Source organism: Eurosta solidaginis, chromosome 4 (genome assembly GCF_040869045.1).
Source record: "Eurosta solidaginis isolate ZX-2024a chromosome 4, ASM4086904v1, whole genome shotgun sequence".
In the NCBI taxonomy this organism is placed as follows: domain Eukaryota; kingdom Metazoa; phylum Arthropoda; class Insecta; order Diptera; family Tephritidae; genus Eurosta; species Eurosta solidaginis.
In genome coordinates this window covers 213,569,851-213,593,665 of record NC_090322.1, presented here as the reverse complement: position 1 = coordinate 213,593,665, position 23,815 = coordinate 213,569,851, and the positions used below count along the sequence as shown (strand labels likewise).

Here is a 23,815-nt window from a genome sequence, read left to right as displayed (position 1 = left end):
TATATCAATTTACCGTTATTGGGATTCGGAAACTTAAATTATTTCTGATGGTCCTATATGCTCACATGTGACTCATTGAACGTGGTAAACCAAATTGTTTTGCTACGTTCAGGAGTCACATTTGACTAAAAAAATAAAATAGCCAAAATAAGGTAAATATATGTCAAATTATTTATAAAAATAATATTATATAATATATATTAATATATTCAATTAAGTAATACAAAAAAATAATGGGCGGGGGGCATTCTCAAAGTGCTTTATATGGGGACAGGGAAGTTGTTAACTTAGGTAACCTAACGGTTGGTTGTACAGGTATAATGGAATCGAGATAGATGTAGACTTCCATAGATCAAAGTCAACAGTATCGGAAAAAAATTAGATACATTGATTCAAATACCGTTTCATGTTCTTTAAATAAAAATTATGTTTATTGCATTTTCGATGCGGGAGATATTTATCCTGCAGATAATCGCACTAGTTCCGAAGTAGCGTAGATTTATAGTACTAAGAGCGGTATTGGTTACTGCTAGGGGGCAGTGGTTTCCACTGACACTGTTAACATTGCGGTTTTCACGTAATGGCTAATTAATACCCTTTGCATACCTTTGCAATGCGTTTTTAACTGATTTAGTGGGATATCTGTTTTAGTTGCTTTGCATGACTGGTTGCCATTTTTTTCTGCAGGGTATGAACTGTACAGATCCAACCATACCAGCATGCATATGCATTCATAACACTTTCATGATTTTCTTATTTGTAACATTGTCAAAAGATCTCAAAAGAAATTTGTAACGATTGTCATTCATAATTCTTTATGGCACTTTCAGCCACTTGAAATCATTAAAATAACAAATTCGTTTATTAAGTGACTTTACTGAATTGAAAAGGGCTGATAATTTGAATTGTGTATTTTTAATAATTTCAATTTACATATCGATGCATATTTTTACATGTATGTATGTACGTGCAGCAGCAAACAGAAAAAAAGTAGTGGCAATTTTGATTAAGTTTTTGTTTATTTTCGATATTTTAAAAAAATGTTTATGAATTTTTTAATTAAAACTAGCCAAGCAAATTTCAGAATCGTTTTAAAAAAACTAGAAAACTCACGATAATTATTTGAAAATTGCTATCTTTTTATTCGGTGTTCTCTGAATTTTTTCGAGTATGCGCTTTTGTAGCCCAATCAATTTTAATCTAACAAAATACAAATCATAAAATTCAGAAATCCTTCGAAATGTTTTTGAGCTTGGTTTTTTTAGTTTTAAGTTCCTAAAATATCGGAAATAAAAAAAAATATTTTAATAGACGAAATTTGGTTGAAATTTCAACTGCTGTTTTTATGTTCGCTGCTGTACGTGTACGGTGGTTGTATTTTCATTCATAATGTGGGGTTATTGGCATTATTCTTAACCGAAATTTCCGCCTACTCAAGTGGTTTTGGTAATTGGATTCGACAAGCAAATGCAGTTTTAGAGGAAGAAATTTTATAAATATTTAGCTCATGTTTAGTTGACGCGATAAATATAACTACCGCAACTTTCCTCACTTAATTGGCGCTTAACCGTTTAAAATATTATGGCCATCCAACAGAGCACGCCAATCGCTTCTTCGCTGGGTTAGCTTGCGCCAATTTGTCAAAACAAGACTGGTTCTCCCAGTTAAGTGGGGGCCGCTCTCGTCCTCTGCTTCCCCGCCGATAAAAAATACTCTCTTAGCCGGAGCATCATCTCTCATTCGCATAACATGGCTTAGCCAGCTTATCCGATGCGGTTCAAATCGCTGGACTACGTTGATCTCTGCCTAAAGCCCTTACCGCTCATCAGCTAATCTTCTTCGCCGTCGCCCACGCATAAATCTTTCGAAGGACTTGTCTCTCGAACACCCCCAAAGCCATTTCATCTGATCTTGTCATGGTCCATGCTTTTGCAAGATATAAAAATACGGGTACGATAAGTGACTTGTAGAGTAATTTTCATTAGTCGAAGAGACAGGACTTTACTTTTCAGTTTTCTACGTATATTTGGTCGATGGCAACAGGTGCCTACGTTTTGTCCTCATTCAGCATCAAACCTATCTTTTCCGCTTCCTTTTCCAGTTTGGAGTAAGCGGAACTTACGGAGCGGTTGCTCAGGCCAATGATATCAATGCCATCAGAATTTGCCAGTAATTGCACGCTTTTATAGAATATTATTTCAGAGCGGTTAAGTTCTGTAGCTTGTATAGTTTGCTCCAGCATTAAGTTAAAGAAATTCAACGATACGGGATAACCCTGTCTGAAACCTCGTTTAGTTTCGAACGGCTCGGAGAGGTCCTTCCCAATTCTAACTGAGCTGATGGTGTTGCTCAACGTTATTTTGCACAGCCTTGTACATTTTGCGGGGAAACCAAATTCAGGCATAGCGCCATATCAGCAGCTACCTTTCGTGCTGTCGAAGGTGGCTTTAAAATCGACGAAGAGTTGATGTGTACCAATTATGTTTTCGCAGGTTTTTTTCCTAGATTCGTCGCATTGCAAAAATCTGGTCGAAGGGAGATTTACCAAGTCTGAAGCCACACTGATAAACTCCAATCAGCCGATTTACGCACGTTCAATCCATGTGAGTTCTTTATTGACCGGCCTGTTCAACCTAACCTAACCTATTGACAAATCCTCTTATAACAACAAAAAGGTGTGTGAATATGTCACAACTTTAATTATTTCAACGATGGTTTCGGATGCATTTGTGGAATAATGTTAGGATTTATAGAATGAGGATAGTTTCAAATGAATTTTTCTCTGTGTAAATTTATTCAAGTTCCGTTACACCAAGACAGAACTTATGCTGAACTTAATTACTTAAAAATTTATTGCTTGAACATATAACATAAATCATATTTTTTAAATTTTAAATACATTTTTTTAGTATTCATTTTTAAAATTTCTTATAGCTTCAAAATGTTAATTTCTATTTTAAACTAACTTTGACGCCTAAACGCAGACACATTAAAAAGTTTTATGTAGCCCAGCCTATCGGCCATTGACTGTTGGAATTATAGTGACTTGTCACTCAAAAGTAGTAGCGTTGAACGTCACAAAGGTGGTGTCGAAATTGCTTAACAGATAATGACAGACGCGCGCCGCTTATGCTAGAGTTGCTACGGAAGTATGATTAATAGAATCGGAATCGGATTTACCAAGTCTGACTTTTAGATAGAATAACAAGTAAGGAAGGTTAAGTTCGGGTATAACCGAACATTACATACTCAGTTGAGAGCTATGGTGACAACATAAGGGAAAATAACCATGTAGGAAAATGAACCGAGGGAAACCCTGGAATGTGTTTGTATGACATGTCTATCAACTGAAAGGCACTAAAGAGTATTTTATGAGGGAGTGGGCCATAGTTCTATAGGTGGACGCCATTTACAGATATCGCCATAAAGGTGGATCAGGGTTGACTATAGAATGCGTTTGTACAATATGGGTATCAAACGAAAGATGTTAATGGGTATTTTAAAAGGGAGTGGACCTTATTTCTATAGGTGGAAGCCGTTTCGAAATATCGCCATAAAGGTGGACCAGGGGTGATTCTAGAATGTGTTTGTACGATATGGGTATAAAATTAAAGGGTTTTTAAAGGGAGTGGTGGTAGTTGTATAGGTGGTCGCCTTTTCGAGATATCGCCATAAAGGTGGACCAGGGGTGACTCTAGGATGCGTTTGAACAATATCGGTATCAAAAGAAAGGTGTTAATAAATATTTTAAAAGGGAGTGGGCCTTAGCTCTATAGGTGGACGCCTTTTCGAGGTATCGCAACTTAGACTTTGTTTGTACGATATGGGTATCAAATGAAAGGTGTTAATGAGTACTTTAAAAGGGCGTGGGCCTTAGTTCTATAGGTGGACGCCTTTTCGAGATATCGCCATAAAGGTGGACCAGCGGTGACTCTAGAATGTGTTTGTACGATATTGGTATCAAATTGAAAGTATTAATGAGAGTTTTAAAAGGGAGTGGTGGTAGTTGTATATGTGAAGGCGTTTTCCAGATATCGACCAAAATGTGGACCAGGGTGACCCAGAACATCATCTGTTGGATACCGCTAATTTATTTATATATGTAATACCTGCCAAGATTTCAATGGTTTTTTATTTCACACTGCAGAACTTTTTCATTTTCTTCTACTTAATATGGTAGGTGTCACAACCATTTTACAAAGTTTTTTCTAAAGTTATATGTTATATAATTAACCAATCCAATTATCATGTTTCATCCCTTTTTTCGTATTTGGTATAGAATTATGGCATTTTTTTTCATTTTTCGTAATTTTCGATATCGAAGAAGTGGGCGTGGTCATAGTCGAATTTCGTTCATTTTTTATACCAAGATAAAGTGAGTTCAGATAAGTACGGGAACTAAGTTCAGTAAAGATATGTAGATTTTTGCTCAAGTTATCGTGTTAAGGGCCATGCGGAAGGACAGACGGCCAACTGTGTATAAAAACGGGGCGTGACTTCAACCGATTCCGCCCTTTTTCACAGAAAACAGTTAGCGTCATAAAATCTATGCCCCTACCAAATTTCAAAAGTATTGGTAAATTTTTGTTCGATTTATGGCATTAAAAGTATCCTAGACAAATTAAATGAAAAAGGGCGAAGCCACGCCCATTTTGAAATTTTCTTTTATTTTTGTATTTTGTTGCACCATATCATTACTGGAGTTGAATGTTGACATAATTTACTTATATACTGTAAAGATATTAAATTTTTTGTTAAAATTTTACTTTAAAAATTTTTTTTTAAAGTGGGCGTGGTCCTTCTCCGATTTTGCAAATTTTTATTAAGCGTACATATAGTAATAGGAGTAACGTTCCTGCCAAATTTCATCATGATATCTTCAACGACTGCCAAATTATGGCTTGTAAAACTTTTAAATTACCTTCTTTTAAAAGTGGGCGGTGCCACGCCCATTTTCCAAAATTTTACTAGTTTTCTATTCTGCGTCTTAAGTTAAACCCATCTACCAACTGTCATCGCTTTTTCGGTTTTTCAAAATTTTCGATATCGAAAAAGTGGGCGTGGTTATAGTCCGATATCGTTCATTTTAAATAGCGATCTTAGATGAGTGCCCAGGAACCTACATACCAAATTTCATCAAGATACCTCAAAATTTACTCAAGTTATCGTGTTAACGGACGGACATGGCTCAATCAAATTTTTTTTCGATCCTGATGATTTTGATATATGGAAGTCTATATCTATCTCCATTCCTTTATACCTGTACAACCAACCGTTATCCAATCAAACTTAATATACTCTGTGAGCTCTGCTCAACTGAGTATAAAAAAATAACAATGGAATCAAATTCCTAAAACAACACTTATTTTAATTATTAATATAATTCTACATAAAAGTGTTGTTGGATAATAATAAGCACGTTGTTTTATTAAAAATCAAAAAATTACAAACAAACATATCCCTTCCACCTGTAAATATAGGAGCCGCTGCGTATACGTAACATTTTTTATCATTCCGTGACATCACGTAAACGGCTAAAAAGTAAATCGACGTTATAACCACTTCAAATGGTCATCAGATAATTTGGTCACATCAAATGATCATAAGGTCAAGTGACTTTATGATCTTACTTAATTTGACTCTATGGCCATTTAGGAAATTTCCGTTTGACCATATAAGCCATAAATTTAATCAGCATTAAAACAAAAAAATTTCATAGAATGTGTAAGACGTTTAGTTGAATATATTCTTCTTATTTCATAGGAATCCTCATCGACCCGCTTTAACGTAATTTTAATAGATGCAATACGTAGAGATGCCAAACAAAGTAATTTACCTTACTGCGACCTTTGTGTAGATATATTGTGCATGACCTTTCAGCCTAATTTTGTATGGGGAGGCTTTTAATGTATCTAAGTACCACTTCAGGCTTTTTACTCTTTACACATAGGGATTAAGAGTCACACCACCTAGATGGGGAGTCTTTGCCTTGCCAAAGCGACGCATTCTCAGAGAATGTGAACCAGCGTTTCATCTTTCAGCTCACAGAAATGACAAATTTGAGTATCGAATAGATTTAACTCACTTTGGTGATATGGTAGAGCACTGTGTCCCCTATATTACACAGTGAGAGTTCGTAGGTCCACCCTGCTTAGAGTAATGACTTTGGTTGATATTTTCGTTGCCGGAAGTATAAACAGTTTGGCCTGTCTTTGCCCTGGGCAGTCAATCAAGTGTCGTCTGAATTGTTTGCTTTCCCAGTTACTTATAGTTTCCCAAGTGTTTGCTTTTGTTAGTCCACAAAAGGGCTCTGGACCATAGAATGCTGCTGTAGCACCTTGTTTGGCTAGGTAATCTGATAGGAACATAGGTTCTTTCTCTTTTAGACGTGCAAGGACTTGAATTGAAAACATGGCGTGACTTACCTTCGAGGAGTTTTTCTACCAAGCTTCTATCCCAATATTCGTCGCGCTCCTTTTCAATTTTTCATACAAATTTTTAGGACGTGACCCTATATATTCTATGCCGGCAGCTGCAAGGCGAATGAATTTTCACCGAGAAGCTTTTCCGGCAGAAATGCACTCGGAGTGTTTGCCTATTCACTGCAAAGTGTGGGCCCGCTTAGAAAACATTTTAGGTATCCCGTACATTATTTAGCCAGATATCCCATACATTCTTTAGCAAATGTGGCAGAAATATCTACTTCTCGTATCTGTAGCTATTACGGGGTTAAATCAGAGACCATGTAGTCCCATAAGGCAGAGTCGTGTTATTATCCCATAGAGTTGACCTGGCATGGGATAATTAAGATTAATGAAGTGCGGCCAAGTTTACCTGTACACCAGCGCACATCTGGCTTAAGTTTATGCAGATAACTTTGTTAGCAGCTATTAGCGACAATACTTATTGGCGAAGTTTCCTTCCCACTACTACTACACAACGGCGGTACCACCATCCCTTGAAAGGGTTTGGATATCCCAAACTCATGCTCTCAACTCATAATACTTAAAATATTTGACGTTCTCTTCAACAGAAAAGAAAGATTTTTAAACTTAAACCTAGCATATTTTTAATTTATTCGCATAAGCTTAAGATTTTGTTTAATACACTTTTTTAAAAACTATTTTTTAAATAGTGGGTAAAAACTTTGACAAGAATTGTGAAATATATTTGTCTATAGTAAACAAATATAAAGATGTAAATATTTCACAAAATGCAGTTTTATTTCATAGGGTTTTATTATGTCTACCAAGGCGTATTCAGCACCAGGAGTTGTTATCCCAACAACTGATTGCTTTTTCTTGATTATTTTCCATACAATGCCTTGTGGTCCATGGCGGAACCGTACAAGGTGGCATCACGGTGACATACCTACATATATAAATAACAGTTCCATATTCTTTGCCGTTGTACATCGATGGACTAATGTCAAAATCGTACTGCACCGAAAGTTGGAGTATCAAAGTATCTTAAAAAGTACCAATCAGGGCGAATTGGGTACCTGGTGTTGTAATCCCAACAGCTGATTGCTTCTTGCTTATTTTCCATACAACGCCTTGTACAACAATATGTCAGTTTATCGAAGTCAATGCAAATTTTCTGTGACCAGGACATTGTATGGAAAGTTTTCAAGACGAAGCAATCAGCTTAGGGGATAACAACAACTGGTGCTTTAATATACCAGTTAATCGAAATCAAAGAAAATTTTCTTTTGACTTGACATCCTTCAGCACGGCAAATTGGTTGGATTTGCTTTGCCACTACCTGGTATGGATTCGCCTTGATGTCAGTTAATCGCAAGGCGAATTCAGTACCAGGTGTTGTCAAGGCGAATTTATTACCAGGTGTCGTTATCCCATCAGCTGATTGCTTCTTCTTGATTATTTTCCATACAACGCCTTGTACATTAATATGTCAGTTAATCGAAATCAATGAAAATTTTCGTTTGACTTGACATCTTGAATTGATTGAAACCTTGTATGGATTCGCCTTGTGTGTTGTTATCCCAACAGTTGATTGCTTCTTCTTGATTATTTTCCATACAATGCCAAGGCGCATTCAGTACCAGGTGTTGTTATCCCAACAACTTATTGCTTCTTCTTGATAATTTTTCATACAACGCCTTGTAGTACAACATGACAGTTAATCGAAATCAATGAAAATTTTCTTTTGGCTTGACATTCTTCTGCACGGAGAATTGGTTGAATTTACTTTGCCTCCACCTGATATGGATTCGCCTTGTACAACGTCTTTTTAATATGTCAGTCAAGGCGAATTCAGTAAGGTGGTGTTATCCGAACAGCTGATTGCTTCTTCTTGATAATTTTCCATACAACGCCTTGTACTGCAAGAAGTCAGTTAGTCGAAATCAATGAATATTTTCTTTTGACTTGACATTCTTCTGCACGGCGAATTGGTTGAATTCGCTTTGCCACCACCTTGTATGTATTCGCCTTGATGTCAGTTAATCGCAATCAAAGAAAATTTTCTGACATTTCAGCACGGCGAATTTGTTTGAATTCGCTTTGCCACCACATGGTATGGATACGCCTTGATGTCAATTAATCGAAATCAACGCAATATTTCTTTTGAGTTGACATCAAGGCGAATCTATACCAGGTGGTGTCAAAGCGAATGCAATCAATTCGCCGTGCAGGTGAATGTCAAGTCAAAAGAAAATTTTCATAGATTTCGATTAACTAACATTTTGTTTTACAAGGCTTTGTATGGAAAATTATCAAGAAGAAGCAATCAGCTGATGGGATAACACCACCTGTAATGAATTCGCCTTGGTTGACATTTTTCTGTGCGGCGAATTTGGTGGAATTGGCTCTGCCATCACCTTATATGGATTCGCCTTGATGTCATCCCGCGCACTACATCATCATTAATTAACCTTTAACCACCAAAGTGATTTTCGCCATTAGCAAGCATGTTACACCACACATCGCTGCTTGAGAGTTTAGGGTTCATATTACTTTTATTTAACTTTGTATTTTAGGTACTTTGAACTTTGTAATTTTTAAATGTATTATCAATATTTTAAGTTTCAATATTGATTTTTGAATTTTCAAAAATTTTCATTGTTGTGAAAAAATAAAGAAAGAATTTGACGCGTACTTTTAGGCGTTTTAAAAAATATAATTTAAAGTTTTACTATAAAATAAAAACGTGGTTTCAATAACTACATTGGCGATCAGCCAGTCTGTGAAACATAAAAAGTAAAAAGTTCTAACTCATTCGCTGCAATTCAGTTTTCGCGATATTCAACTATATAAAGCAAATTTGTTTACGAAATAGCAAAATCTGATCGGAGAAAAATTAGCAAAACAGACAACAAAAAGCAGACAAAAGGTGGCAGCAACAATAAAGCATCACCAGCCGTAAATCAAAAGCGGGCATTAAGCAAAAACCATTATACCAATGCGACTTTAGAAGTTCGACGGAGACAAGTGAAAAATATCAAAGTGTAGTAAATTGACAAAAAAGGAAAACTTGAACCAGTGTAGTGTGCTGTTGGAAGAACTCAATAACAAGAAAAGTGTTTTAATATAAAGACAACCAAAGGTCACCTAAAAAGCTTACAACACAGAAGCCAAACGCAACGATAGCCAGACATTTACTTATTAAACAATAAGCACCGCATCCTAAAGAACTAAATTAGAGCTTCGTTAGCCACGTGTACCCAGTGAGCCAAGTCACAGTCAAGCAGAGTTCGAATTATACGAAAAGTGCATTTATTTCTTTTGTACGCTCTACGTAGCGTCCTTACATATAAACTTTAAAAACATCAATAAATTTTAAAGCCATTGCACAATACATTGTCCAATTTCATCAATCAATTTTAAAGCCATTGCACAATATTATAACCATCGTCAAATTTCATCAATCAATTTTAAAGCAATTACACAATTTAAAAGGGAACAAAACTTTGGAAGAAGAATTTTGAGGTTGGTTTGTTCTAAGTTAAATATATATTGTTTATTTAAACATTTATTATAAAATAAAAATATTTTTTTAATATTGATATTTAATATTTTACTAAATTTGTAAACTCCTTCTTCAATTTATTTAAAATGTTTCATTCTCCACGACACAATACACACACTTCACCACACACACAAAATTTAAATGATTCGCTTATTGATTTACAGAATAATTCTTCTCAAGAAGAATTGGTAAATCCATATGCAAATCAAAACAATTCTGAAATTTGTGCTACATCTGTCAAACTTCCACAATTTTGGACTAGTTGTCCAGAAGCGTGGTTTATACACGCTGAAACACAATTTAGCACCAAAAATATAACTTAAGAGAATACTAAATACGAACATATTATAACAGCACTTCCACAAGATGTAATAGTAACAATTTTAGATTTTATCCAGAACCCTCCCCTCACTAACAAATTTAGTGAACTCAAAAAAGTTTTAATAGAAAGACATTCTCTTAGTGAAATTCAAAGCTTGACAAAATCTTAAATGATTCTGAAATGGGTGATCGCAAGCCCTCTGAATTTTATCGGTCATTAATTTGGTTAGCTGGTTCAAATTTTAGTGAAAATATTTTAAAGAGAATTTTGTTGAGAAAACTTCCCAAAAATTTAAATGCAATTTTGGCTAGCTCAAGTGCTAATAATATTAATGAATTAGTAAAATTAGCGGATAACATTTTTGAAGTTATGAATAAAAAAGAAGTTTTCTCAGTAAATACAATATCAGATACAAAAGCTCAAAATTCAGTTATTGAAAATCTAGTTAAAACCACCTCTTTGATGTGTGAAAGTTTTCAGAAACTTTCTTTGGAGTTAGCAGAAATTAAAACAGAAGTGTATAGGAATAAATCTAGGTCGCGTTCTAATTCTAGGAATAATTTTAGAAATTCTTTTAGGCATCGTTCTAACTCGCGTAATAATCCAAATTGGTTGTGCATATTTCACTACAAATTTGGAAATAATGCCAGAAATTGTTAACAACCTTGTTCTTATAACAAAAACAAAGATTCAACAAACTAAATTCTTCCGTTGTTGCAGCGACGAACAACGGAAATTTAGAATTTTCGACGCGTCGCTTATTTTTTTTGATAGAAAAAACAAACAAAATTTTTTAATTGATAGTGAAGCAGAAATTTCGGTATTACCCGCGTCTAAATTTCCTCATACGAAACGTTCAGACATAATTCTCACTGCAGCTAATGGCTCAACAATTGCCACTTACGGGAAAAGGCTTTTAAACGTAAATTTAGGTTTAAGACGTGAATTTCCCTTTACATTTTTGATTGCGGATATAGCCAAGCCAATAATTGGCGCTGATTTTCTTTGTAAATATGGTCTTCTTATAGACATTAAACATAAACGTTTAGTAGATCCATTAACCAATCTCTCAGTTAATACAGTATCCTACTTTTGTGATATTCCTTTACCTAAATTATTTGTGGTTGACAATAAATTTACAAAATTATTAAAAGAGTTTCCGTCACTTATTTCAGAGCCAGATTATATTAGACCTGTTAAACATACAACAGTACATCGACTTGTAACAGAAGGTAGTCTTCCATTTTCTAAGCCCAGGCGCTTAGATCCGGTAAAATACAAAGTCGCGAAAACGGAGTTTGATTTCTTAGTTAAAACAGGCATTTGTCGGCCTTCAAATTCTTCAGTAGCATCACCACTTCACCTTGTACCTAAAAAAGAGTTGAATGATTGGCGTCCTTGTGGTTATTTTAGAAGATTGAATATTGTAAGTGTTCCTGATCGTTATACCTTACCTCACATTCAGGATTTTAATATGAACCTTCATAATAAAAATATATTTTCAAAATTAGATATAGTTAGGGCACATCACCAAATTCCTATGGCTGATGAAGATATTTATAAAACTGTTATTACAACTCCTTTCGGTATGTTTGAATTCATGAGAATGCCTTTCGGACTTAGAAATTCTGCACAAACCTTTCAAAGATTCATAAATGAGGTAGTAGGTGACTTAGATTTTGTATATGCTTACATCGACGACTTACTTATTGCAAGTACAGACGAAGAACAACATTTAAAAGATTTACGTATCCTTTTTCAACGACGTAACGAATATAGATTTTTTAGGACATAACATTTCTGGAACAGGTATTCGACCTTCCGATGAAAAGGTATCAGCTATTCGCAATTTCGAACGTCCAAAATCAGTTAAGCAGGCACAATTTTACAAACTGAACAACAAAAAGATGATGACTTAAATCAACTTGTATCTGATTCTCAATATCTAAATTTAAAGTTAATTAATATTCCCATTTTAAATTTTAATATTTGGTGTGAAATTTCAGGAGAAACTCCTAGGCCATTTGTACCGAGTAATTTGCGAAAGACAGTATTTGCTATTTTACATGGAATAGCACATCCGGGTACAAGAGCTACACGACGGCTCATAGTTAAAAAATATTATTGGCCTAATATGAATAAAGATATTAATATTTGGTCAAAAGAGTGTCTTAATTGTCAAAAGTGTAAAGTTTATCGTCATACAAAATCCCCTGTTGTGAAAATTCAAATTCCCAAGAATAGATTTGAACATATCCATTTAGATATAGTTGGACCATTACCTATTTCAAAAGGACATCGCTATATTTTAACGATTATTGAAAGATTTACCCGTTGGCCTGAGGCATATGCATTAAAAGATATTTCAGCAACTACAATTGCAAATAAGTTTTTTAGAGAATATATTTCTCGGTTTGGAGTTCCGTTAAAGATAACAACTGATCAAGGTAGCCAATTTACATCCAAATTGTTTTCAGAGTTAACTAAATTACTTCGTAGTCATCAAACTACAACATCCGCATATCACCCTCAAGGAAATGGTATGGTTGAAAGGTTTCATAGACAATCAAAGACTACTATAATAGCTAGAGAGGACACAAATAATTGGTATGACGAGTTACCTGTCATATTACTTGGTTTGCGATCTATTTACAAATAAGATATTTCGGCTACACCAGCGGAAATGGTTTTCGGTCAGAATTTATGTTTGCCAGGAGAACTTGTTGTGCCATCAGCTAAAAATTTCTCATCAACTGAAGTTTTAAGTAATTTACGTGAACATTTTCGAAATGTTAGATCAAATTTAAGTTTGGTGATACCATCACATCATCCTCCATACAGCTACAACAGGAAGGAGTTTCCAGTATATTGAGACGTACCGCATGGATGCCCATGGGACAGTGACCTGTCAAAACCCTAATCACCGTTGATAAGTGAGCCTTAGTGAACTCAATTATTTTGGCAGACCTCCTGCCATCCGCTTCCGGCCAGAAAGATTTTGCTACCCTGCAAGAGGTGGTGTCCGCCCAACGTTTGCTGAGCTGAATCGAGGCCCAGATATGGAAGAGCAAACCACAGGTGACCAGCGGAATCCCGAAATCCCTACATCCATATTCATCCTGTTCACTTGTACCGCTGCGGGCTAAGAGATCGGCTTGACAGTTACCCGGGAAAGCATTTGATCCATCGCATTCTTAATCGCAGCAACTTCCGCTTGGAATACACTGCAGTGATCAGCCAATTCTTGACAAAAGACCCCCCCCCCCCCCCCCACCAAAATTTCCGTCCCACTTCGAACCTTTCCGTGAACAAGTTCACCGGTCCCCTTCCCCAGAAAATTCCTCTTCCCAACTCCTCTCTCGGGGGAATGGCTGGGGTGAAGGTTGTATAGGGAGAAGTTATCGGCATACAATAGTCCATCCTGTCCGGGATAAAGTCGAAACTGGTAAAAAGGCTAGGGTGTCCGAAGTCAGAAAGCCCATAGCCCATGTCACGAAGCCTGCCAACGATCGAGCCGCGGCTGCCTCCGAGGCATTGCTATTTGTCTTTTCTTTGGAAATGCTTTGAAGGTGTGGTCTACTACAGTCTGCTCAGTGGTCTTAATCGGTAGATATTAGGATATATCGCGAAAACCACAGCAAGGCCAGTTCCTTCGGCGGCTGTCTGCATTTTTAAGTTTACATTTCACTTATATACTTAACAGATTTCTCAAGCACCCTAACCATTCATATAACTGTCGTGTGGAGTAAAGACGTTCTCTTATTCGTGCCGCTCTGGAGTTTTTAGTAAAAACTGGTTCGAAAAAAATTTTAAAAAGTTGGAGTTCGCTTCTCGCTGAAAGGCGGGCCATATGGCGGTTACGAGCTGTACTCATCACACTATAATGCCGTGGACTTGAAATAATATCGCGTTATACGGGCAGAACATTTGTGCCTTCCTTCATTTAAAAGCGATTGCCTAAAGATTATATTTTGTAGGGTCTGATAAGTATGCTATCTCCGTCTTGGAAGAATTTACTGCTTTCGCACTAGCAGTGTCACAAGAGCTTCAATGTGGTACGAAGTGGCTGGTGAATAGTTTGGAAATCTTTTTCGATCTAGGTCAAAACTATTTCATCGGCGAAAGAGTCGACCCAACAGTCAGTAATATGAAACGTTGAATTCCACAGCAAATGTGTCCCCAAGATTTGACTTTTTAGATATTTTTTGAAAAGTTTTCACCGCGAATGTCACCAGTAACATGTGCAAAAGCAGGTTCATAGCAATAATCTTCTATACGACGTTAGTAAAGGTAAGCAAACTTTCAAAGAAGTCGCACCCGCTCTGTTATTACGTAGAAGATGATAGTACAGGGGCACGAAGCTGCCATAATCGATAATGCTCCCATATGTAAGTCTACCCTTACAACAACAATAACTATTTTTACCTCAAGTTGCAGGTTCTTACAAGTTCGAACGTTTCAAATGTTTGGCATCAGAGTCGAAGATCCGTAACACCATTAGTTCATGCATAGCACTAAAGCTTATTTATGTTCATAACTATTCATGGAATTACTTACACGTACATACAAAACATATAAATATATGTTTTAAGTCCGAAACTCGCCACTCAGTTTTAACTCATAAAGTGTCATTTTAAATGTACACCAAAAATTATAACAAAATTTAAATTGACAAATGCAACATAACGAAGGCGTCTTATCAGCAAACTGGTATCGGTCGCTGCATTCGTTTTACAGAGCATTAAAAAAGAAATATGTTGCGCATGCGCAACTTAGCACACTCGCCTAGTGGAAAACTAATCATTTTACACCTGATTGAGATTGAGCTGATAATGTGCCGCTATGCCTATACTAACACAGATATATATGTATGATTTGTTTTTCTATACATTTCAGGTAAAACTCAATTTACTAGCTGATATATATGTATTTGTGTGTATACCTACGTACGTGTATATATGTACATATATACGTGTTATGTAAATATTTCTATCACCACTACTATCAGGTGTCCGCGGCTTTTCTGTTCATTCACCTGACACATTGCAGTGTTAAAAGTAGAAAAATCAATATAAATTTAGCTTTTACACTTTACTACCTCAGGTATAAGTAATATTATCTCAAAGTCGTTCGTCTGCATATCAATATCAGTATCTACTCAAATCAATATCTCTTTCTTATTCAATTAAAAATAAAAGGAAAAGCGTGTTTATTAAGCACTCAGAAAGTTTTGCAGCAAAGCATGGAACTAATTTGATTACTCGCTTCCTAATCATTAGTTCTATAATCTATAGAATGTATTAATTTTAATATAGAAAACTAGCATACCTACATATTAACATATGAATCTAATTAAATTAACACTACGCTAACACGCTGCGGTTAATCTGATAGCTTAGATGAATAAACGACAGTAAAAACTGTTTACGTATCAACTTGGTTATTGCCTTTGGTTTGAGTATTTTTTTTTTTATTATTTTTTTTATTCAAGTTCTTTATTCCGATTTCTTGGTGTAAAAGATACAAATAATAAGCTAAATTAGTTTGTATTTACTGCGTTGGTTGGTAACGCGCATGTGCGGCTATTGGCGGTAATCATATTTTGTTGTTCATCTTGTTCTTGGTGTTAACGAGCTTTTAATTTTGCTATTACTTAGTTTTTGTTGAAGAAATGCTTCATTTGTACCGTAGCCCTCGCTTTATAGAGCTAATTTTGTTACCAAAATTTGCATTGTATTAAAATCTTAATATTTATAAATTTCGTGTTATGTTGTTTGTCCGCGATGGACTCCTAAGCTACTTAGCCGATTTCAATCATATCTGCACAGTGTGCAGTTTGATACAACTTAGAAACCAGAAACCGATCTATTTGAACAAATTCTATTCACGGTTCGATTTGCCTGAAATTTGGTATATAGGAAGCCTTTTGCCTAGATTAGTGTTTGCGCTACTTTTTTTCCTGAAAGAGAACCAGGGACCGATATTTTCGAACAAATTCTGTTCTTGGTTCAATTTACTTGAAATTGGGCATATAGTTAGCCCTTTGCCTGGCTTAGTGTTTATGCGCAGAGAACGACTTGAACTGGTACTGGGACTAAGAATTGGACTGCGAGCGGCACTGAGGCTGGGACTTGGACAGGGATTGGGATTGGGACTGGAACTGGAACTGGAACTGGGACTGGGACTGGGACTGGGACTATGACTAGGACTGGAACTGGGACTGGGACTATGACTATGACTAGGACTGGAATTGGGACTGGGACTTGGACTGGGACTGGGACTTGGAGTGGGACTGGGACTTGGAGTGGGACTAGTAATGCTACTGGAACTGGGGCTTGGCTTTGGGTTGCGATTGAGACTGAACAAAAGGGATGGAGAAGAACTAGAGATAAGAGAGAAGATGGAAAGAGAAAGAGATAGAGAAAGATTTAGACGAAGATAGAGAGTTATGGGCAGAAGGACCGGAAAAGAAGTGAGGGGAAAAGACGGAGGGAGAAAGAGACGCAGAAAAAGGGAAAGGCAGAGGGAAGAATTAATGATAAGGAAAAGTGGGAGAGAGGGGAAGGGAGAGTAAGAGCTAAAAACTGCTTAAAAGTTATGCAGATAGACTAAAGCTAGGGCAGAGCAACGTCTGCCGGGTCTGCTAGTTTTTATATATAATATAAGTACTGTCTATGTTTCCATAGTTGTTTGTCTCATGAATGTAACTTAACTAGGATAAACGCACTAGTATCGGACCAGTGGTGGACCACGGGGGAGACTAGGGGACAGCCCTAAACCGTCCGTCCGTCTGTCCGTGAACACGATAACTTGAGTAAATTTTGAGGTATCTTAATGAAATTTGGTTTGCAAGGTTCTGGGCACTTATCTCAGTTCACTATCTAAAATGAACGAAACCGGACTATAACCACGCCCACTTTTTCGATATCGAAAATTTCGAAAAACCGAAAAAGTGAGATAGTTAATTACCAAAGACGGATAAAGCGATGAAACTTGGCAGGTGGGTTGACCTTATGACGCAGAATAGATAATTAGTAAAATTTTGGACAACTGGAGTGGCACCGCCCACTTTTAATAGGAGGTAATTTACAAGTTTTGCAAGCTGTAATTTGGCAGTCGTTGAAGATGTAATGATGAAATTTGGCAGAATCGTTACTCCTATTACTATGTGTGTTCTAAATAAAAATTGGCAAAATCGGATTACGAACATACCCAATTAAAAAAAAAATGTTTAAAGTCAAATTTTAACAAAAAATTTAATATATTTACAGTATATAAGTAAATTATGTCAAGATTAAACTCCAGTAATGATGTGTCGCAATAAAATACAAAAATAAAAGAAAATTTTAAAATGGGCGGTGCTCCGCCCTTTTTCATTTAATTTTTTTTAATACTTTTAATGCCTTAAGTTGAACAAAAATTCACCAGTCCTTGTGGAATTTGGTAAGAACATGGCTTCTATGACGACAACTGTTTTCTGTGAAAATGGGTGAAATCGGTTGAAGCCAAGCCCAGTTTTTATACACAGTCGACCGTCCATCCTTCCGCTCGGCCGTTAACACAATAACTTGAGCAAAAATCGATATATCTTTACTAAACTCAGTTCATGTACTTATCTGAACTAACTTTGTATTGGTGTAAAAAATGGCCGAAACTCCACTATGACCACGCCCACTTTTTCGATATCGACAGTTACGAAAAATGAAAAAAGAATGCCATAATTCTATACATGTCATTCAAACACATTCCAGGGTTACCCTATGTTCATTTTTCTACATGGTGATTTTGCGTTATTTTGTCTCCCAAGCTCTCAGCTGAGTATGTAATGTTCGGTTACACCCGAACTTAGCCTTCCTTACTTGTTTGGTCTTGTTGTTGTTAAAAACTTCATACTTATGTATTTGTATACTTTTCAACTTATATAGATAGAGCTAGGAGACGAAGTGGATACCAGCGAGAGAATAACAAATTTTTATTAATCCTTATTTATTGATTTTTTATAAAATATTATTTTCCTTTTTTACCTTTTTTTCAGGCTTTTAGTTGGTGCTCCATTAGATAAAAATCTACAGCCTGGTACAAATAAAACGGGTGCGCTATACCGTTGTCCGATTACGCAAAATCTTAATGATTGTGAACAGATCATAACCGATGGACGAAGATGTAAGTTTTTATCCACCAAAACTAAAGTTACGATATTTAAATGAAATAAAATTAAACTCAACAAAAAAGGGATGCATTTGTATGAAGCTATCAGCGCAAAAGTGATGTAACTTCAGACTTGAATCGAACCACGACCCGTCAGTCAATACGCATCACGAGTCTACAGTGCCCTATTTTAATTGATAAGAGTAACTTTGTTTGTCTAAGTTCCTGAGACCTGGACATGATCTTCGACACAGTCCGTGCCAATGTAATGCCTTTCCCTCTTGCCTATCGATCATACGCAACTCTTTCCTTCTTAATATCATAACCATTCTGATTGGGGCATATATGACAAAAGCTTCTATTCCCATTTGCTCGGGGACCCAATGTAGATGTGTATTTATCCAAATCCCGATTTTGTTTTTCTGTGTGAGATTATTGCCTTAATTTCTGCTGGCTGTCAATATAAAAGTGCTCAGGGCTGCTGTTTAAGCGGCTTTCCTCGCAGAATTATATTCATTAGACTAGATTAGCATTTGCGAATCAAATGTTTGATGGCGTTATAGTACTATGGCCGTATGTTCTCAAGCCACCAAGCAAGGCTCGTGGCTTTGAGTCTCGTTGCATTTTGTAATACTGGTTTCTCTGTAGTTGTTATTATGTTAACAGTGCTGCGCCCCATTCAATGGATGCGACCGCTCACAAATTGTTATCAAAGTCCTCTACCGGAAGTCCAATGAAACCGGCCGTTGCAACAGGGATGAACCATAGAGGGTTCACCGGGCCCGTCCTGGCAAAAGCGTTTACCGGTTCTATGTAAATTTTACCTAGGGCCTTCTTATGCTTGTCTGGATGAAACAGATGTGTTGGCGGGAGCCTGATCTCATCATAGTGCTTATGGAGATGTTCCCTTAACCCTCTTGAAAGCGGGGCTAGATCAAGCAGTTGTTTGCTAGGTTGTCCAGGTTTGTGACAATTAAGCAAAAACTGCCTGTTCAGCATTTCATTATGCTCTTTAGTGTTGAACTCTTTAGCCTCACTATGTAGGTGATATTCAGAGGTCATAAGAAGATATCCCGTGGCAGTTCTGATTGCAGAATTTAACAGGCCTGCAATTTTTTCCAGTATGTGCTTTTAAGACCAGGCGATCAAACTGGTGACGGGTAAAACATGGGCGGCAGGCCAATTGCTTGTACGTGGTTAGCAACGTTTCTTTATCTTTTCACCCTCGTGCTTTCGGCAAGCGACTTGAGGATTTTGTTGCGACTTTGTACTTTGGTTACAATTTCGGTGGCATGCGGCAGGTTCTTTGTTACCTGGTCTACAGCTGGGATGTTTAAACTTCTTGCAATTTAACATGCAGCCGATGCATCTTGCCAAGTCAGGACGTAATCCGATAAAATTAAGATTTTCCATCCCATTTAGAGAGCACCGGTAATGTCTTCTTATATAACTATGAAAAGAAATTAGATCCCAAGGTATCTTACTAACATCGGTCATCTAAATGGAACACTTGCCATCAGATATCACGGTATTAATTTATCCCTTAGTATAAAAGGATTGAAGCACTTGAATCGGACTGGTTCGGCGGTTCCAGAGTTTCAAGGAACCAGCTCATGAACTGGGTCAAGTTTTACCAAAGTGGTTCGAACCACTGTACCGAACCGCTTAAATTTTTGAGGCAATTTGCAGCCCTGCTAAAAAATGCTATGATGCTTTAGCGTCAAATTATTATAGATATCAAGAGATTACATACTCCAATATTTGACTGGGAGTTCTTAATATAAGGAAGTACTTCACACAGTACCGTAAGGAACATAAACTGTGGGTTACAGCTAATTTGCGTTGAAAGCTTCATATAATTGTTCTACAACTGCCTCATAGTGAATTTTATCGAATATAGATACGTGATATTTAAGTGTGTCTGTTTTAAAACAATTGTGTGTTCAATATTTAATCGAAATTATATTGTTTTAGTTTAGATTATTTATGTCTTTGAAAATATAATTTCATGTTTAGTTTAGTTAACTATCATTTGGTGAAGGTTTTGAGTACTTCTTTCAAAATATCGCTTAGTAAAATAGTATAAAATATTCTGTGTCCGGTAAAAAAGTTAAGCTGCGTCCGGAAAATTCAAAAGAAAAATTCTCGAGGTTTTTGTTCATGTTTTTTTGCTTATTTTCTTAATAAGACTTCATTTTGTAATATAAAAAACATATTGTCCCGAACAAATAGCCATTTCCAAAAAGTTAACTAAATATTTCGCTTAATTTAAGAGATGGTGTAGTGCTAAAAAATATATCTCAAATTAATAAATAAAATAAAACATAAAAAAAAAAATAAAAATATATATAATTAGGTGCATAGTAGATAGTTTATCCTGTGAAAATATTAATTAGATCTAATACGTTTGTAAGTAATACTGTTGCGTATTTAATAGATACACTCTATCACCCTTCCAAGAGGGTGTTCCTTAAATTTCTCTAAAAAAATTTTAGTAATTAATAATTCGAGCGCTTTTTAACGTAAATAACATAACTAAATTTTTAATTACTTTAAAATTATGCAAAGCAAAGAATAAATTAACGATTTTTAGCTTGCTTGTGTAAATTTTATAAAAAAAATAATGTACAGTGAGGCAATCTTGTGACTAAACTTTATGAAAATTAAAAAAAAATTATTAAAATAACACAGGCCGGCAAAATTGGGAAAACATCTACACGCGGAATTGACCTAGTGCTTTTCGTAAGGAATTTGGTTCGCTTAATCTGGATTCTGAATCAGATTTTATAATTTTGGTTCCTCTTTCGAGATATTCTTACATATAGGTAAGGTTAGGTGCAATGCTCCATTTTGTCACGAAAATTAATTTTCATTAAAAATACACATTCACAGTTTGAAAGCGAAATCATTTCTCTTATCAAACGCTGTTCAATTTTACCAAATATTTACTTTTGTTAAATTGATACACGTTTTTGTACTCTAAATCCTTGAAAGCTGCGCAGAAAAGCGATATTGCAGCATACTTTCAGGCAGACTTTATTATATTTGGTTTGGAGTTACATATATAGCAGGTGGAATAGTCGATTTTACTTACTTACTTATTACTTACTACTTATTACTTTTAACCTAAATGGTTTAATTTATTAGTTTAATATAATTTCATTCTAAACATCCATGGTTTGATTTTCCGACTACATGTAGTTAATAAGTGACTAACGTCCCCAAAAGTAGACTTCAAATTTGTTGAAAAATCGTGTGTGGAGAAATTAACGCAAAGCTAATTCCGTTTTAGGGCCTGGCAAAGTTGACATAGTCATAACCTTATTTTAACATATCCATATCTACTGGCCTTAACCTAAAAAATTTTATAATTTCATAAAAAGGAAGAAAATAGCAAAAAGCGACTAAAAAATTCCACAACTAATAAGTCACATAATCAAAACGTAGCCAAAACAGAAGAAATAAATATTCAAAAATGGTATGATTATGGCTAGTGCAACTTGATCAACTACATTGACTTTCATTATGTGACGAATATTAGTGTCACTAAGTGATACTCACATCACTACGCGGTTATTAAATAAAGGCACAACAATAATAAAACAAGCTGGCCACTCTTGGTACGTAAACAAATAAATCATCATTTACACACATATGTACATATAAGGCAGCGAAGAGATACTCGCAAACACATGTAATCATAAGCCGAAGTAGTACTCACATATACGCACGAATATGCCAATGCGAGAGACTATAAACTACAAATACACACGCATATAGCTGGCACCCAAGTAGAAGATTCTAGAAGAAGAAACGTCTAGACATTTGGAGAAATATGCGGACTAAGCAACAGAGAGTACAAAAGCAGAGCAAGCTGAATAGTCAGGAATCAGTTTGATTTAAGCACGCTATTCGTTGCGAAGTGAAGTATAATTGTGAAGTATAAGTACTCTCAAAGTGGTCTAATAAAGATCAGTTTGCATTATTGAATATTGGAGTTATTTATTCAACAGTTCAGCGATTCAAACGTTAGGAGTAGGTTTGGATTAAGCGGAATTTAACGAAATTCGATACAATAAGGTTGGTTGGAACAGCTGTTTTATATGGATACGGCAAATTTGCCACGAGCTTTAAGGAAAAATGTCTCAAATTGCTACGGGAGCTTTCCAAGAAATAAAACCAAGTTTTTGAGGGAAATAGTGTGCTTTTTAAATTTCATTTGTTGATTTGTAATGAAAAGAAGTTTTGTTGATGTAAAAGCGGAGTTAATATAGCGGAAAAACGAGATTTAACCACTTTTAGGTACAAATAACTCAAAGCCCAGGACATCGGATTCAGACTCAAAGTACCGAAAAGCTTTATAAAAGCAAATTTGGCGACCTGTGTTATTTTTTTGCAGAGCTGTGCAGTAATGAATATACTTGGTAATGGTAATTGGTCAATTAAAAATATTTGGTAATCAAAAAATTTAATTACTAAGTACAAATACTTTTACTGGTACTTGGTAATAAATACATCTTTTTCAATTCCAGATCAATTATTTCAATTGTTTTCTAACACCTGGCAAACAAATAGAAGCAATGGAATAAGGATAGAGGAGTTGTTATGATTTGAGATTTAGAAATCAGGAAATTGTACTTCTGTTCAATGCAATGGTAATAATAATTTTGACCTCTAAAATGATTTTTAAAGTGGAATATTTTTTACTATATTTTCTTAGTTTAAAAATAATTTTTTTTATAGAATTGAAACCCAAATTTTTGTAACTTTACAGAATAAATTTAATATTCAGAATTGAACACCCTGAATACTCGGACTTTTATTCTTTATAATCCAAGAGGTCACAAAAAATGTTAAAAACTCTCGCCTTAAGCTGTTGCAGTACCGAGAGACGTCAAACTTACCTTCTATTACTAAAATGCAACCTCGTGTGGATGAAAGACTATCTAGAAATTTATTTCATAATTCTTGCGCGACTCTTAGACAATAAAGCGGTGATAACCGCGACTTTCACGCTTTTCACAGTAATCATCGAATTCTCGCTTAGGTTAGGTTACGTTGAACTGGCCGGCTAATAAAGACCTCACGTAGACTGAATGTGTCCATAGTTGTTACCAGTCCACAGACTTACCTCTTGGCAAAAGCTAGCATTTTTCTAGGACCCAGCTTAATTGCTGCCTCGAGATCTGGCAACTCTGCCGCCCCTAATAGCTGGAGCCTTGACCTGGTGAGCGCAGGACGCGAACACAGAACGGGATCAACCGTTTCTTCTTGCAGCTCACACTTCCTAACTTATAGGCATGTGACGCCAGAAGGCAGTGTCCAGTCAGTATGCCCTTCGTGAGCCTTAAGTTT

General features: G+C 35.9%; 1 protein-coding gene across 1 annotated transcript in view; it reads left to right on the top strand.

Annotated features, from left to right (window-relative positions):
• Positions 1-23,069, top strand: part of LOC137248770 (uncharacterized) — a 415,244-nt gene extending 392,175 nt beyond the window's left edge. The window contains exons 3-4 of the mRNA XM_067779676.1: positions 18,348-18,475; positions 22,993-23,069. Of these exons, the coding sequence (XP_067635777.1) occupies positions 18,348-18,475; positions 22,993-23,069 (205 nt within the window). The remainder of the gene's footprint in view (positions 1-18,347; positions 18,476-22,992) is intronic.
• Positions 23,070-23,815: the final 746 nt, after the last annotated feature.